At 31.2% G+C, this 19,520-nt stretch overlaps 1 protein-coding gene across 1 annotated transcript in view; it reads left to right on the top strand.

The window, feature by feature from the left end:
* LOC117113537 overlaps positions 1–19,520 on the top strand; it is a 35,388-nt gene that overhangs the window by 1,847 nt on the left and 14,021 nt on the right. The window contains exons 2-3 of the mRNA XM_033256897.1: positions 14,393–14,498; positions 18,041–18,110. Coding sequence (XP_033112788.1) covers positions 14,393–14,498; positions 18,041–18,110 — 176 coding nt within the window. The remainder of the gene's footprint in view (positions 1–14,392; positions 14,499–18,040; positions 18,111–19,520) is intronic.

Genomic DNA, 19,520 nt, shown 5'->3' with positions numbered 1-19,520 from the left:
GTCATCATGATCATGACATTATGAATGATGCATGTAATGTGGTATTATATAAGTCATTCATCTTTTGAGAACAAGCATAAAACTCTCGTAAATAACCTTTCTTGCAAGTTCAAAATATTTGCAGATTTTTATTACTGGTAGTTTCTTTGAAATCAGCGGACCGTGGCTGCCACTGTAACAGCACACAGAAAGAAGTGGGTTCTCCTAACTTTTGACCACGTAGTGGAATCAAAGTATAGGCCTACTGTAAGGGCAGGGTGAGGGGGATTATTTTTTTCAAATTGTTTAATTCTGTTTTAATTCTGAATACAATATTGATTTATTTTACTATAAGGCCCAATAAAAAAAATTTATTAGTTTATCACCCTCGTGCAAATGTCTTTTGTGGTACTGAAAAATAAAATTTTGTATTTGAAATAAAAAAATATATATATATATTTTTTTGAAATTTATTTTATTAAATACTAACTTATTTATTAAATAGTTAGTAGATAATTATTGTTTGTATCATCTCAATAACGTTTTACCTTGAATAACAATGCATCAGCAAACAACCCAAGGGTGACATTTGGCTTCAGCAGAAAAAAAAAAAAAAACAAAAACAAAAAAAACAAAAAAAAAACAAAAAAAAAAACAAGAAAAAAAAAACACCTCCCTCCTCCCTTATCAATTTTCAAGCCTAGATATTAATAATATTTTTTATAGGGCCTAAACTATACTTCTAATTTTTGTAATTGAATTGTAAATGTTAATGTTAAATAACATCCAAATTTTAGGGCCCTAATTTTCTCTTGGCCCAAATTTTTTTGTGCATCAAGTTGTATAGTATCATCAAGATTTGCCTAGCATGCTTAAACAATTCTTTATGTTGATATTGACAGTTCAAAACCAGCATTGTGCAACAATTCATAATTACTCATCATCAAGTGATGATCTCATGATGTTGTGACATTTGTTGTCAGTGTCACTATGTAGTGCGATGATAGAAAAACATGACAAGTTACTTGAATCACATTACTAACAGTTAATGATGGGGCAGTAGTGATGGAGAGGATGATCAGGCCCGTAACCAGCAAGATCGGAGGAATTAGAATATTTGATAATGTACACAGTGGTGAAATACGGTGTTGTGCACTCAAATTTTCGCAAAATTTTGCTTGTAAAATACTTCCTGAAAAAGCTCACGTTTCCGGACATCTGAAAAGAAACTTTTTCAGCATTCCTTAGAGCGACTGCCTTCAGTAGTACACAAAGTGATCCTTCCCCCTCCCCCCTTGGATGACAGCAGTGATTTAAATTAAAGCTCATTACTGCTATGTAGGATTCAGGAATTGTCTGAAGAAGGTGTGATTATGATTATGGTTTGGGAAAATTATTTAAAAAAATAATTTATTATAACAAATTGTACATCTATGTTAGTAAAATCAATAATACATAAATATTCAAAAACAATATGTAAGTATTCAAAAATAATACGTAAATATTCAATAGAAATACAAACAAAAAAATGATGTTGATTCTGCCAATTATTATAGGTAGAACCCTATTGATTATGATGATGATAATGATGATTGTGCTATGGTTAAACTATTTTTTTTCTTCCATTATTGGTGATCTTTATTGTCAAAAAAAAATTTCTCCATTTTGAGATATTTGGGGCATCCCAAAATCAATTGATATTATAATGATAAAATATTTCTTAATGCTTTCTTCTAAAATGCTTGCTGAATAAATTACTAGCCAAAAAAAAAAAAAAAAAAAAAAAAAAAAAAAAAAAAAAAAAAAATCTGAAACTGTTAGTGGATGTATAGTATTTGATTGCTCATATTTTACTGCTTGAATTATAGTGATATCGAAATTTAATGGATGGGTTTGATCTTGGATAATTTACTTAAGTTTCAACAGCAGTGTAGTGTTACATATGTTCGCCAAAGATCCTCACTAAAACCAAATTCTCATCAATTCTCATCAATTATTATTGTTGTATGCTTTTGTTAATGTATCCAAACATTTCCTTTCGCATTAAAATACTTTGTAGATGACTGTTTAATAATAAGCTTCTGAAGAGGGAGATGCTGGGGGTGAATCTATTGGTTATGTGATCACCAAAACTATAAGTTGTCCATTTCTCTATTAAGATGTCATATTGATTAAGAAAAGATGATTTGTTGAGTTTGAGTAGAACAGTGTTAAACACCCACCAGGAAATCATCATCATTGAATATTCATAAACTGTTTATGAAAAATAAGAAACTAAAATTGATAATGAATTTTATATTTGATCAAGGAACACAAGAGTGGTGTTTGTTAATACTGTATGATACCTCCTTGTGAAATTGTTCAAACAGAACGCAGTAATGGTTGCGTGCTTACGCCTTCAAGTAGTGCATACACCATGTATATGCAGCTGTTAAATCTCCCTAAGCAATGTTTTTTCAAGCATCATGGTTTTCACTGTCCTAGGCCAATACTGACACAGCCATGAGGAATCTCAAGAAGGGGGCAGGAATCTGGAAAATTCTGGGCCAGGCTAAAACAATGTTTGTAACATTGCTAATAAAAAACACACTATTTTGACATGTTTTGATGAGGAGATGTAATTGAAAATGTCATTCCAAGCATTTTTGATTAATGGTACTTTATCAAGTGTTAAGAAAAACATAGTTTAATTAATCTGGATGTAGTGTGTGCACTCATCCATGAAGATATGTAAGTGCTTGGTTCAATCTCAATATTGCTCACCTACAGTATATTAACTCTGAGGTTGAAAGTCATTGCATATACTTTTTAATGTTTAAGCTGGTTATAATAATCCTATGTGTATCAAGCCCACATACAAATTAACTCTACCGAAAAAGAAGATAAATTAAAATAAAATCCTTTACTTTAGGGATATATGCATTTTTTCACATGTATCCCCAGTAACTTAACTATTGAAAATCATGAAAAAAGATAGAAATAATGAGAGAAATAAAAAATAATAATATTTTTGGAACAATGTAAAGATACCATTCTAAAAATAAAATTTAAAATTGTGGTGGTAAACATTAATATTGAAATAAATAGTCAAAGCTATGTATATAAATTAAAGACAAAATGAAGAAGTAATAACTAGATAGATTTATATTAACATCAATTAACTGGCCATATAAAAAAGAGATAAAACTTATAGAGAATTCAATATGAAAATGATTCAATACGGGCTCAACATTAATATTGTCTTCATGTGGGAAAGTAATTCTTTTAAATTATAATCCCTGCAGGCTATAGTCTGCCAATACTCGTAATTCAAATTTCTTATTGTTGAATCGTTGACGAATCCATTTTATCAAATGACATTATGCGACCATTTTGCGTGGCAATCGAGTATTAGCTTCTAGTGATGTATCTTGGCTAATTTGTCACTTTTTAATTAACTCGTACAACATCTTCTGTCTGACGTCAAGATGAATGCTTTTTCCAGGCAATTCCAGGGGCCAATCCTCAATTTAGACTGCTACTATGCACTACTAGCTAGGTCAAATACTATTTTACTTATCAACTCTGGAAGATTGGTATTTTGTCGTCCATAGAGTAAATGTACTAATGACACAAAGTTATATAATTGCAAGATAAGAAAGACCTTGCCGATTATCTTTGCACTTCCTTGGAGCACTAATTGGAAGACTTATTATTGTACAGTACATACACACATTTATTTCTTTGCTAAAATAGAATGAATTAAAATGCAAAAAATGAAAACAATAATGCTATAGGAAAAATTGGTGGACCTTGGATAAAATATAAATCTATATTAAATGAACTATGTATTATGTAAGTTCAATTCAACAGTGAGAGAAAAACCAGAGCTTCTGGACACTTGTCAGGTAGCATTTAGCAGCATAGGAAGCTTTGTAATAGAATGAATGTATGTAAATTGTAATGTGTTGTATGTATGTGAGTGTGTGAATTTTACTATGGTGGTAATTAATTATTCTATTGTACCTGACTTTGTTGCAATTGTTAAAGTGATCAATGAATATTTGACACTTTAAAATCATGTATTAGGCTGGAATTTGTGTATAACTTGTTTAACGAATCTGCTGCCAGCCAATAATGATAATTTCCAATAAAAATAAAATAAAATTTTATTTTTGGCCAATTAGTACACCTGCGCCACGAAAAAGGGAAATTTCAGAAGAAAATAAAGTTTTAAAATTTTGTATTATTCCTGCCGCTGCCTTGAAATCTCCAAAAATAAGATGCAGGTCTCCCTCCAATTAAAGACAACTTTTGGGACTGGGGTTTTCATGGTCTTTAGCAGATTTGGTCTCTAATTAGAATAATAAAAATTAAAAACATTTAATTTGGGACCATAGAAAAGTGGTCTTTAATTGGAGGTGACTTTCATTAGAGGGAGACCTGCACACTATGTATCTTTTTTCCTAATTATATCAATTTAAAGCATATCCCATTACTACAATGTACAGTACATTCACCAGTAACATTTTATTTTTATTTTCTCTTCGTCTGGATGTTTTGGCACAAACTATTGCTAAATAAGAAAACAAAAATTTTATATTTTTTCGCCCTCCTCTAACAATCTTTAAAAAATAAGTTTGCGAAACAAGGCATAAAATCAGTCTCGAATTACTGTGTTGACGGTGTAGTGTAGGCCTACTGTTATCGAGAACTCCATAATAGTAGGCCTACTTTACATCCCCAACATGATGTAGCGTAGTGTACTGTTGGAAATATCTGATGTTGCTTAACTCAGTCCTTAGGGGGCTGTATCACAATTTTCAATATTGACTAGATGGAAATTGACCAAATAAACTAAACAACCTATAAAAGAATAGTATTCTTGGAAACCTTATGAGAATATACAAAAGCATGTTCAACTTTAATTAACCGGCACTACTTAAGCTAAGGGTCAAATATCTCTTTGCAACTTGCACTGGCAATAGAACAAAACACATGGCTCGTTCAACGAGAGTTGGCTTCGTGCACAATTAATATTGTCAAATATTGAGAGAGCATTATTGATTAGAATTGATTGGTGGATCATTGAATAGAAATTAATTTGATAGATTGCGAAAACAAGAAACTACAACTAAAGTTTAAGGTCTTTAGATGAATAATAGTAACAATGTGCTATTTAAAGAACATATTGCAAAAATTTCCATACAATTTACAGACAAAGAGAAAGGTAAAAAGGGGAAAGGTCAGAAAATAGTGATCATATTAGTTTACAAAGAACATCATGGTATACTGATTAGAGCATTCACCATTTCATTCACTATGTGGACTATATTAATATTATATGATACAATTGATATGTAAAAATGTAATTACTAATTAATAGTCTTACACCTTTTTTTTTTTACTAGATTACATGATTGGTATTTGATTCAGAATGTAAATTTATGTTATACTATCAGCTATTCCAATAACTGAGATTACATTCCATCATGTACTCCAATGCTATAAACGTGAGAAATCTACCAGTATTTCTAAGTACTGTATCTGTAAATGGCATCTTATATAATTCAATAAACAATTAATATATTTTAATTTTTACATCCTTTAAGCTTATACCATGCGTAGTGAACCACATCAGTGTACGCCCATGGGTCATGCAAATTTTTCGTAATTTTTTTTGGTTTGCGAGAATATTAGGTATGTTGCGTATTTAGAGCATGTAAATGCGCATAAAAAGCAGCTGCCCTACTAACCTGCATTTAGACATGGTGTATAGAGCACCCAAATATACATACAATACATTAGCTCACACTTCAGACTGCTTAATTGCCATGGCAAAAGGTTAGTTACAAATACCAAATATAATTATTATCAATAAATTTACATATTTAAATAGGAAGGGTCTATTACTGAGAATTTTATAAGATACGGTGAGATAATTTTAGACAGTCAACGAGATGAAGAAACCAACGAACTACCTTAACATAGCTGCATTATTTATAAGCGCAAAGGTGTGACGTCCAACGTGATGGTTGTAGTGATGCGGGGATGTGCTTGGTGCACGCGGAATGTGTGAAATCAATTAACTTCATATATTTCAAAAGCCTCCACGTTCAGTAAAGGTTCTAAAGAATTCAATTCTGTCTCCACTCATTAATATTGACATTCTAATCGTCTGTCATGAATTCACTTTACGAATAATTCCGATTACATTTTCTATCCATGTCAATCTGATATGAATTTAATGTCAATCACGCAGATCACTTGTCTATCTAATTAAGTAAATTCAGTATAAGGTTGAATATTGTATATAGGTCTGTACCAAAGACAATTGATACTGGACTATATAAAAGTAATTTATTAATATATAAAGTAAATTATTAGTAAACAGTATTTAAATAATTATACCAAACCAAAAAAAAAGTTATATCAGTGTTGCATGATTTTAAGCCACACTTCTGTTATACTTTCAACCTCTCATGTCAAATTTTTGTTATTAAGGCAAGATTTTTTATATCTTGTTTAGTGAAGCCGCCACCCGCCAATAATTATGATTTTGAATGAAAATAAAATTTTATTTTTGGCCAAATAGCATTCCTGCCGCCACGAAAAAGTGGAAATTTCAGAAAAAAATAAAGTTTAAAAAAATTTTATTACAACCCTCGCTACCTTGAAATCTCCAAAAATAAGATATGTGTATTTCTTCCTAATTATATCAATTTCAGAAAAAATTAAAAATGTTCCTTTATTTTTATTACACCTGCTGCTGAATTGAAATCTCCTGTTTTCTAATTACTTAAATTCTAAACATTTAACCATCCCATTACTACACTGTTTACATTCACCAATAAAATTCCATTTTTATTTCCTTTTCCATCTGAATGTTTTTGGCAAAACTATTTGCTAAATAAGAAAGCATAATTTAAAAAAAAAAATTTTTTCTGCCCTCCTCTAGGAATATAAGTTTTAAAAAATAAGTTTGCAAAAGCAAGGTATAACAAAAGTCTCACCCATGGGGTGATAACCAGGTATTCATAGTGTTAATAATAGTAGTTGTTTTATGTTAATGTATTTTTATTCTTGTATTTGTCCAGGTAATCTATTGATTGTGTACTATAGTATGTAGGTGGTATATTAGATGATGCGCTAGGCATTACTTATGCTTTGCTAGATTATTGCTTTTTTTTTTTTTACTCTGTAATGTGTTTTATTAATTGGAGTCACAATGACTAGTAACAGTATTACTGAATTAAATGGAATATTTTACTATCTGAATATATTATTCAATAAAACAAAATTAATAATCAGTAATAATAATAACGTTTATAGTCAATTGATAACTTTTAAATAAACAATACAAATACTATATAGGGATTTATATCAATGGGGAGGTAATGTTGCTGTCTTTGTGCATTGTGTAAACTCAAGTTAATTTTAAAACAATGGAAATTTACATACTGTAGTCTGAGAATTCTAACAAATGGGCTCACCACCCACATATGTACATATTTTTACTCAATTAGTGTAATTAAATGAATAGAATCAATAAGTAATGAAATTAATATCACAATGGGTATGAATAGGAAGCATACATAGACCGCGAATCAATCTGCTATAATATTACAAACATGATCAATTTCAAAATCGAAAATAAAGATAAAAAATGATGGGTCAAAACTAGGAGCTATTGTAGGTCAGGAAGAAATAAGGATACAGTAAATATGGATTAGTGGAACTGTATCTCTGGTAGTCAAGATGATCGTCTTTTATTCTATATTAAGATGCTTGCCTTCTACTACCAGAATCCTGGGTTCAAATCCTTCAATGTTGATGAGGTGGAGCTCTAGCTTGGCTGTCATGGTACTTATCTTCTACTTCCATGGTCCTGGGTTCAAATTATGCAATGCCAATTGAGTGGGAGCCATAGCTTTGTGGTTAGCTGTTTGCCTTAAATCACCCCACCCTTCCCTTCCCCCCTCCCCCAAAAAAACCAACTAATTAGATTTTTTTCATTATTGGCACAGTTTTCAATGTAAAATTCATCCAAAATAATTTAAGAAATAAATAAAAATTAAATAACTTAAGTGTGTGTACATTACTCAAAAATTGTTGTTTATTAAGCGCCGTCCAGACTTTAAAATTTAAAACCGGGCACTCGCTGTGTCGTACGACGGGCGTACAAATGTTGTACGATGAATCCAACTCCGCTCCCTGTGAGCGGTAGACGACGTGACGATTGACGGCCGGTCTGAAAGGATTGTCAGTAATGGCGTTGTGTTTGCCATGGCATGGAATTGCGTCAGCTGACGACCATCAGGCCCTGTGAATGTCCGATTTATTTGATAAAAATATGTGACATGGCTAAATTTGTTCATGACACCACATCATGATGATGTATAAATAAGCGCATCATGACTATATACAGTATGTTTTTTTTCAAGTAAATCTAATAGTCATGACAGGGCTGAATAATATTGTGTAATCCCTCTTCAAATTGAGATAGTAGGAAACTCAGTGTGTGATACTTTTCGCTTCAACGCCATGATTCTCATTGTATACATGAAGCGCACTTGAGAAAACTTCTTTACCTCGCGGCATGGCTTGCCAGCTACGTACTACTTATTAACCAGCATTTTATAAAGCACCATATCAATAATCTGTAGTGAAAATCAAAGTCGCTATGCATATCGGATGTTAAGAGGTGTGTTTTAAGTGTAGTCTTAGAAATAGCAACAGATGGTGAAATAATATGTGTTAATACTAAAGAGGTGCCGAAAATAAAAATGATCTATGGCTAGAAGATTTGGTGTTCTGACCAACCAGAATGGTTACATTACTTTAGTTTGCTATTCCTATTAAGAAAGAGGTCAGCATTTTTCTCACCGTGTGCGGTGAGTGCGTCTGTTGCACCACCTCCTCGTACGTGAGATTGGTAGTCGAAATTTTTGTGATAGGAAAGAAAAATAACAGACTGTAGAAATACAATTTACCTAAAAACATTATCTTAACTAACTAGGTATCTTAGAAACAAAACAGAGAAAGAATGAAAAAAGAAAAAGAACTTAAAGGCAAAGAGTGAGCACTTTAATAGGACATTTCACTGTGACTGGCATTTGATTGCACAAGGACGTGAACCTGGGTTTTGCACAATGCAGAATCAAACTAAATTGTTTAAAAAAAAAATAATTTTTGGGTGACACCTCAGTGCGTAGAGACCATGTATTATCCGCTAGTCCCCAACCATTACTGTTGAAGTGGTAGCTTGTGCACAATGATTAAAAAAATTTAATCCATTTGTATTTTAAAACATTGGGTGGTGGGTTTGTAAAATAAGGTATAAGAAAAGTCCTGCCTAAGTAAATAATTATACTGTAATTAGTTTGTTATTAGTATTAATTAAAGTAATATAATTGCTTGAGTCAGCATATTTTTTTTTCACTTACCATGATTTATTATCAGTAAATTATAGTACAAAATTAACCTTTCTATTTTCACAAGTTTGTTGTCATTCATATTAATGCCTAATCCATATATCTTTTAGTTATATTAATAGCTAGGCCTGTTCACTTGCAATATTTCATGATGACCTATATAGTAATCTAGGCCAAAGGCGGCCATGCTTTGCTGCTACTATGGATTTGGAGTCCATGACTTGGCTTTATTTCTTACATCAATCAATACCTGTCAATCAAGGTTATTATTTAAATTTCCTCCGAGTTTATTGATCAAGAAGTTATAGTATAATTTTTAATTGATTGTACTGGAGAATTATATAGTTCTTGTTACTAATTTTGTGATAGTATCTGCGATGACTAAACCGTTTATAGTACTTAATAATATATTATGTACCGTATTCATTCATTTTTAATGTTGTAATATTTAATATGTGATATTCATTGATACCATGTTTATTTTGCTCAGCTTAAATAGTTGACTGTCTAAATTGTCAAGCACCATCTGTAAGCAAACATTTATTATAGTATTCTAATAACAAATTAGGATTCAAGGACTCGGGTATACATTATAATCCTTCATAATATTAATGGATAATCTCCCTGTTGATTACTTTTATCATAATTGCTGTTTTCTTATATGTTTAGTGCTACTGATGGAACAGTTTGATTGCCGTGATTTTGATTCATGTTCTCAAACTGAAGGTCAGGGTTTAAAAGTTTGTCATTTGCTTGTGAAATATTGCAAGGAAATTATCTACATTTGTCTCTCTTTACTAAGGTCATAAATAGGTGATATTAATTCTTAATATTATACATAGCACCTTACTGTATAATATAATTTTAACATAGTGGACTTGTTTAATAACTACATATGTTATTTGTACAAAATTTGCACACGAAAGCAATACAAAAGTTAATATCAGGGTGTTAAACAAAATTATTTATGTTTTCCTCTCTTTATTAAGGTAATAAATGGGTAATATTAATTCTTAGTATAATATATATATATGACTTTACATTGAATAATATAATAATTTAATAAGTTATACTTTAACATAGTGGACTTGTTTTAACTATAGGTACATACTGTAATATGTTATTTGTCCAAAATCTGTACACAAGAGCACTGGGAAAGTTAATATCAGGGTGTTAAACAAAATTATTTATGGTTGCCTCTCTTTAGTTCATAAATAGATAATATTAATTCTTAATATAATATATAGCACTTTACATTGGATAATATAATAATTTAATAAGTTATACATTAAAATTACAGACTTGTTTTAACTAAAAAGGTACATAAAGTTATTTGTACAAATTCTGTACACAAGAGAACTAGGCTGTCATCAGGATGCTGAGGGAAATTATTTTATATTTGTCTCTTTTCTAAGGTCATAAATGGGTAATATTAATTCTTAATATTGTACAAAGCACCTTACATTGAATAATATAATAATAATAAGTTTATTTTAACATAGTGGACTTGTTTTAACTACATCGTGTTATTTGTACAAAATCTGCTACAGAAAAGTCAACATCAGGATGCTAAACAACATTTAATACAAAAGAGAAGCACAGGAAAGGGGTTGATTTGGATTTGGAATAGAGGATATAGTAATTCTGTATTCTTTTAAATGCTAGTGAGAAAAAGAAGTAAAAAAAGAGGTTGGGTACTCTCGCTCTCTCTGAAAATATTGCTTTGTAGTTGAGAATTATGCCTCTCCTACATACTAATAAATTTAGCAATAATCTTAACAATCCTTAAAATAAAAATCTGCCTTCCTTCTTGATACAAACAAAATTGACAAACTACAAGCTACTTTAAGTGCTGTAGATACCTGGTCGATTCGAACACTACAGTGCTTACAGCTGACAGTTTGAAATTTTCCTTTAGGTGGCTGAGTTTGTATTCTATAGGTGATTGATCCAAAGACCGGAATAATAATGTGAAACGCATAAAGGCCATGTTGGCATTAAAGTGCCGAATAAGACTAACATTAATATTTTACTTGAAATGAACTAGGTAGTAGGAGGTTGCGTTAGGGTTGCGATAAGGGTGAACCTTTAAGTTCTCAGGAAAACAAGAAGACTAGGGGTTGAGTTGATGGAGGTAAAATTTGAATTCTAATAAAAACAACTATGTAAGTATATTGTGAATAGTATGAGGTTTGGGTACAGATATAAAATTAGAGTATACTATTCAAATAAATTAGATATGAGGATATGAAGAATTATAAGAATTGTCGAATCATTCTTTATTAAAAACAATAAAAAGAATGTAACAAAACTCAGGTGTGACGTACAATACAAATAACTTAATTAAACCTATGCTTTATAATATTACTATCAGCATTTATTCCAATTTCATGGTGTCGTAGCTGGAGTTCTGTTATAACCTCTGTTTCTACAAGGTCGTTTTAATCCCATGCTTTCCAACCCCTTCTCCTAACAAGGTAATTTTGAACATTCTCCTATTCGAATAAATGTATACCATAATGTGATCATAAAAGAATATTTATTGTCGACATTACAACACATTACAATCAAAATGTGTGTCCAGGAGCTTAAACAAATGCTTATATGCAAAAGATAAAAGTAAAAAAATATTTAAGTGTTATATTACAGACATTAAACTTACAATATATATAAAAAAAAACAAGTAAAATGAAAAGAAATCATTCATCGTTGGAATGATTGTTAATTACCACTGAAGTTTTCACATTTTAGTTTGTTTTATCCCTTCCCATATCCCTTCCATTATTTCTTCATTAATCTCTTCCAAGTCCTTTCCAATATTCTATGTACTGTATAGATGCTTTTTCTATGGCTTTGATTACTATACAACAACTCATTTGAATATCATGGTCGTTGAATTATGAAATATGAATTTGTTTGTGCTCAAAGATCAATACAATAAGCAGGATGCTCAGCAAACATAGAAATTGGTCAATGAAGCAAAGTCTCAAGTCTCCCTCATAATCTATTTTGGACCATGAAGATCTATACAGAGAGCCTAATTATTCTGAAAAAAACTGCTAGTGTGTCAAATGTATTAAAGGTGAACATTGAATTCTTTGAAAAAACCAAAAAAAAAAACCAATAGGCTAGGGAGTCAAGTGAATAGAGTTGCTTATTTGAATTTATATGAAGCTAGGCTATTGAATCACCATCTGAAAAATAATCATAAAAACAATATGAATTATGAAAAAAAAGCCATAAATTCTTACTCATAATAAATAAATTTTCTAATATGTATGAAAATGGAAAATATTACTTGTGGTGGCCTTAAAATTTGTGGTAATGGGGAATAACTTTGACATACTGTTAAACATAATATATTGAAACATACAACTTAAAATGTACTTAGCTATCACTTTATCAGCTCGACCAATTAAACTATCATTTGTTTAGTGTCACGGGCTAATAAGTCCATCGCTATCGAGGTTAATCTAGTTTTATGTACAGTATCCATCCTTTCCATTAGTGTGCATCTTCATTGATTATTCATTAGACTCAATGAATCCATTGACTGTGTGAGAAAAATGTATTCTGAAATAAGGTAACTTTCATGTTGGTAGCCAACATTGCAATACTAAAATATTATTCAGTTCCACAAAATGTTTATTGTCATTTGCAAATATGACAATGTATTGCATAGTGAGAGTGGCACTTTACACTAGTTTATATAGCATACACATCAAATAATGAAATAAAAATGTTTACATATATAAAAATAAATGTAAACACAACCAAAAATATGCTCAAGGTCGAAAAAACCTTTATAAAACATCGCACAGGAACATTAAACAAAATTTCTGAAATGAAAATTGTCTTGTTCAAATTCAACAATGGCAAAATAGTCAACGCATTACCATCCACCATTATATTCAGCTCTCCAACGTACTCAACGATATTGGTGTGTTTTATAAATGTTTGATTTATTATTGGATATTATTATTATTATTATTATAGCACAGGGGAGGATGATATATTGGTATCTATACTGAAAGCATACATTGGTAGTGTAGACTGAAATGGAGTGCAATTTACATTACAAAGTTGTCAGATATGAAGAACGATTATTAAAATGTTAATAGTAATAATTGCCAAAATGTTACATTTGTCTCAAATATCACAGACAACATAGTAAGAGTAATCACGCTAATAAAATACTTCAAAATAAATGAGAAATTCATTATCTTCCACAATTTTAATTTGTTGATTATTTCTTATCAGAATATAATAATAATTATGTTTTTAAATTTAAAATATAAACCTATAGTATAATTTAATTAATGCACAATAATAAGGCTCAATAATTACACACATTATCTTTTATTTATTCAAAAATAATAAAATTTAAAATAAATAATTGAAAGGCTCATGAAATTTATTTAATCTATGTATATATTATTTAACTAAAAAAATATAATATAAAATTTGGATCATTTGGCATAACTCTAAGAATAATAAAATATCACTATCTCAGTACTGGTAGTAGTTCTTTTTCGAGGTGTAGGTCTAATACTAGTATTTTTGCGACATTAGCTTTGCAAATGTAGGACAGAGGTTTGGAGTGATCATTTTGCATTCCACATGTGTAATCTGAGTCATGTTTGTGTGTATAAAAGCAAAGTTTATCATTACAATTTCCAGAAAAAATATCAAAATGTGGATTACGTCGCTGTGAATAATAGACATACAAGTTTTCCATTAAAGCTTGGTTTCTATACAATTGCTACACTGTTGCTATAGTGTTTTCAGTGCAATCGTTGTGCTTCATAGCAGTCTCAGACGCACTCGGTAAGGCTCCCTGATTCCACCGACCATTTAGGGAACCAATCTTAAACTGTAGGCCAATATTCATTTGATGTTTGAAAATATTTTAAGGCATATAGATATTCTACATTAGCTGAATAAATTTAATTATTTTTATTGAAATTTACTTATCACCAGTGTTTTATGTTTTCTTCTAGTTGCGGATTTTACCCGGCAAATATCGGATCTCTACAAACAACACGCAAATAGTTTACAGAATATAGTGCATATATTTCGACACAGTAATGACAAAATGAAAGACAGGTATGTACCTTGCATTAAAAAAGAGTGCTTTTATCTATCTGACTGCCTTGATTTTGTATGCACACAATGAAACGAAAGAAAGGTACTACCCCATTTAATGGGGCGCCCTATTAGAATGCGAATAGAGTTTGAAACTCAAACATGCATTCTATGGATGCAGCACACGTTTGATACGAACAATGACTTTTAACTGTACAGGAAAAAATGTTTGATACACACACCTTTTACCGTATTTTGAAGGACGCCCTCTAGTTCGTGGTAGTACTTTTTGAGATATGATTGTGTTTCTATGAATCCCAGAGAGTCGAACCTCTTGTAGTTCTGTACTCTTTGATTGAACTGACAAGAATGATTTATCGTCAACTTGTACAAGTTGGTGAGCACTTTTGGTTACTGTGGAAATTAGTGTCTGCCAATTTATGTCAAATTGAAAATAGTTACCATTAGAGTTTTGAAAGTTTTATATAAAAAGAATAATCATCTTGAATACTTTATGAATAAATATGGACAGTGAAAGCATCTTAAGCATGTATTCATATTTACATTTACACATTACTATTAAGGATGTACAATTATCAAAATCAAAGGGCCGTGTCAACAATTTTTAGCAGACATTATAAAGTGATGCAAGTTTATTCAGATATAGGAATTAGTTGCTAAATTTTATTCATGTTATGTCTTTTGGCAAAGGTTTTAATATTATTACCTAATAATAATAATAAAAATAGTAGTATTTTATAGTGCATAATGCAAAGGCCTCCAGGCAATTCACATTATTATGCTGAAACAAAGGCAGAATATGTGACAGTATGGTCAGAATGGGTGATATGCTGTACGATGTGAAGTAATAAAGCTTGCGGGGTCGTCTGTCCACACTATTATTTATAAAGCTTTTATTGCCGATGGAGAGCTTGGAATTACATAAAAGCCATTGCATGTCCTGGGACGTTCATATGCTATACTGTACTCAGCTCCCTGGGAAATATTCCATTGTACTCTACTGTACCATGCACCCACTCTTCTTAGTTAATGACAGATAGCAATGATAGTGTAACTTATTAAAGTGTCTGTGTGGATACCAATCATTGTGGGGACATAGTTCTTCCTTGGGGTCTAGATGACAAAAACTTGAATTTCGTACAAAACAAAATTGAATGAAAAATAAAATTACTGTATAATGAAGAATTATGTACAAGAAGTGAATATATAGTGCTGTGAATATTTGATGGTGACCAGATTGGGAATCTTTCTGAGTATTTTACATAATATGGGTTGGTTAAAAACTGTTATGCTTGAAATTTCTCCTTTTATTTACTTATTGTTATATTTCATCCTTTGTTTAGTTAGTATTTCCTTTTTTTGCTTTTACTTCCAAGGAAAGAACAACTCCATGAAAACTACAACTTTATGAAAAAAACATTCTGTTATTGTTCACTGTGCCATAGAAATTTCTCCTTCCCTCTTTCCATGTATTGTACTTAACTACTTGCTAAATTCCTAGTGGATTAAAGTAATAGTGATCAATTCAAAGAAATTGCCTATACAGTACATCATCCGGGTGTTTACTGTTGCAGTGTAACAAATATGTATTTCTAAATATTGGCATATAGTATGCCATTCAAATTATTGCTTTAGGTTAAGATTTTTTTTCATAAACTCTTGGAATAACCATAATACCTCCTTGGAATAACCCAGATGGTAAATACCACCATGCTTTGTTAAGATGGGTGCAACATTTTGATATTTGCAATATTGTATCAACGCAAACTTTTGTACATGTTTGACTTGTAGCATTGTTTCTTGTACATAATTGTAATATTTAAGTGCTTTGTTCATTTGGTCATTTGATACATAATCATGAACAATGAGCAACCTCCACTCGCGGGGGGGGGGGGGGGTGCTCGCTTAGCCAGTTTTGAAATTCGGCCTGGACCAATTTAATTCTAAATCATTTACAATATGCCTGATGTCAAATTCTGACTGAAACATGCTGTAATTTTTGATGTGGAGTGTCAGTCTACCAGTTGGTGTAGGCCGATTTTACTATAAATATAATACATACCTTGACTGGCACAATCACCTTGCTAGTGGCAGAGGAGGAATAGTGGCAGATTTAGGAGGGGGAGGGGATATCCTTTCCTACTTTCCTTCCTCCCTCTGTTTGGCTAATGTGAATGTGTGTGAAAATACTATTTTTGGTTTATGGTAATTCACTAGGATTAACACAGGAAACAATATAAACGGCAGTCATTCCATAGAATCCATAACTCTGCCATATGTGCCTGAATACCAACAATAATTACTTTTATCTCCATTTTTCATATCTTGTGCTTATGTTTGATTGATGTTTTAATATTAGCCTACATTTTTTTTGTAAATATCATATAATTCAGCCTTTACTGTGATTTTCATTTGAATAAAAGAAGATTCAGTGAACATTTACTTGGTACTCAAAAACACCAGAAGTAATCAACTAGTACACAAAAGAAAACAGTTTCTGTCGGTGTGTACGCCTACAAACATGTAATTATCAAAAACAGTGAAAAAAAAAAACCCAATTGGTTGATCCAAAAATATTGCAAATAATCATAATTGGTGACAAATCAAATTTTCAAATGATGCATGCATTTCATTTTTGTTTCTGAGATTGTGGAATTATCATGGTATTATCATACGTAGAGAAAATATTTAGAACACGTTCTGGTAATTCGCCACATTTGACGTTTGACATCAATCTTGTGACATTAAGTTTGTAATTGTTATGGATATTGAGTATTTTTAATTTTTTAAGTTTGAGAAGGTTATAACCCTGGCAGATTTTTTTAAAAAGTTTCCAAAGGTTTTCCAGTGTACTTTTGTAGGTGTTCCCAAGATAAGATTCCCATATTGGAGATGGAATAATATCGAAGTGTTATATAAAATTATTACAATATGAAACTGAAACTGATAAGAAAAATAAGTGAGCCGTGTGTGAGGGGCAAAACTGCAGCATACCCTCAAGAAAATAATGCAGTCATCGTATTATTTTCATGAGTGCTATGTGAATTCAAGGGGTGATTCCATTAGTTTCTCCTATACTTGAGGGTAAATAATTGAATTTCCGTGACCTTGGCCTTACCCTTCGACATTTTGAAAATTGAATGGTGTCTATACCATTCCACAAAATTTACTGATAATCCATTTGTTAGTTTTTGTGTAGTCTAAGACAGACAGAAGACAGAAAAAAGTGAATACGTAATCCTTGGTGGAAGTAGCAACTTGCAAAATCTAGTGAGAAGATGTGCCAGTAGGTGCAGACATATTGTACAACGATAGTTTTATGAGGCATACATTGTACCTCTACTGTACAATCTAAAAAATTGCTTTTTAATGTCTTTAATATTCAACACAAGTAGCATACAGTATTATAACACAGTCAGCCAATGCAGCCTTGATTGAAACACAGACTAATGACATCAGTCAGTACTTCTTCTATGAAAAGACATTATAAAGCCATCATACTGGCTAATCTTTTTTGCTAAACTAATTGCTATCTCTTATAGATTGAAAGAAAGGACATCGTTGTTAAGGTGTTGGGATGCCATGTTGGAAGAATACCAGGCAGCTGTACAGGTAATCAAGACGTTTTGTTCATCCTCCGCTTAGTCCGACATAGACCTTCCATTTTAAATTTAAACATACTGAGCATCTGTCTCTGTGACTGGCTGGAATACTAATTGTATTTATGTTCATACTCATCCTCTGATCATAGTGGAACTTGTGAAATTTGGTTTGTCCACACTATAGTATCAAGTTTCACATTATGGACATGATGCGATATCCTTACATGGGCAAATTACATATGTGGCAAAGACAAGCCAAACCAGTCACTCGTCGCAAATTGTGTTACAGAGAAAATGGCCAAAACATGCTGGAATGTCAAATTTAAAAAAATCTATTTTATTGCACTAAACTAATTTTTATATATCTATACATCATTCTATGCTGTTATTTTCCCCATTTTCAATGTTAAAACCACACATTTTAAGGATTAAAGATAGTTTCTGCATGAGAAATGCCTGAAATCATAAACTTTGAAGGCTGATTTCTCATATATTGTTCTTTAAACAGCTGTGTGATTAAACGCTTGTAACTTCATAAGGAAATGTCCGATTTGAATTATTTTTTTACCATTTTATAGCTATTATTTTACTCTCTAGCACTGTATTAATAACTCAAAAATCGATTTTTGCGACGAGTGACTGGTTTGGCTTGTCTTTGCCACATATATTTTCATAAGTGTGGACAAAGATATGCTTCCATGTTAGTCTCAGTGTCTTTGTTCCTATCTCATGTTTAAAGAAAACCTCCACTTTCTATAAATTCAATTAATGAAGCAGTTTATATAGTTCCATTGTGTAATTGGTGAGTAAAGTGTATTCCTATTTTCTATCATATCGAATCATTCTTTATTAAAAACAATAAAAACTGTGACATAAAACCCAGGTCATGGCTTAATCAGGCACATGCCAGGTGTGAACAACAAAATAATAATAATAATAATAATGATAATAATAATAGTAATAATAGATAGTAGATTTTTAAAATGCAGACATCCTCCTTATATGGTCAATATCCTCTGTTCCATTCTTATAAATGGAAAAGTATTGCATCATTACAAAAAAAATTTTGATTGATTTGTTTCATGAGTAAACATGTACTTAGTTGATGAGTTAATCACGCGAGTCTATGATAGTTTCGATTGCCTTTTGAGGATACTCAGTGGGCATCTGCTAGATCATCACTGACAAATGTGTCACGTATGTAATCTGTGTTTGAAACTGACACCCTAGCAAGATTAGAACAATCTCGAAACATGTCATGAGCTAATTGAATAATATTGTGCCTGTGATATACACCGGATGCTGATAATTCCGGGTGAAAGTCTTGGGTTTTGTTTTAGTGCGGAGGAAGAGACTTTCTGATATTTAAAATGACTAAATTATTTCATTTGTTTTGAGAAAATATATATATATATATATA

This window comes from Anneissia japonica, unplaced genomic scaffold (genome assembly GCF_011630105.1).
Source record: "Anneissia japonica isolate Jap-2015-1 unplaced genomic scaffold, ASM1163010v1 scaffold287748_len1686314_cov196, whole genome shotgun sequence".
Lineage (NCBI taxonomy): Eukaryota > Metazoa > Echinodermata > Crinoidea > Comatulida > Comatulidae > Anneissia > Anneissia japonica.
Note: the sequence above shows the minus strand (reverse complement) of the source record. Positions and strands in the feature narration are given on the sequence as shown.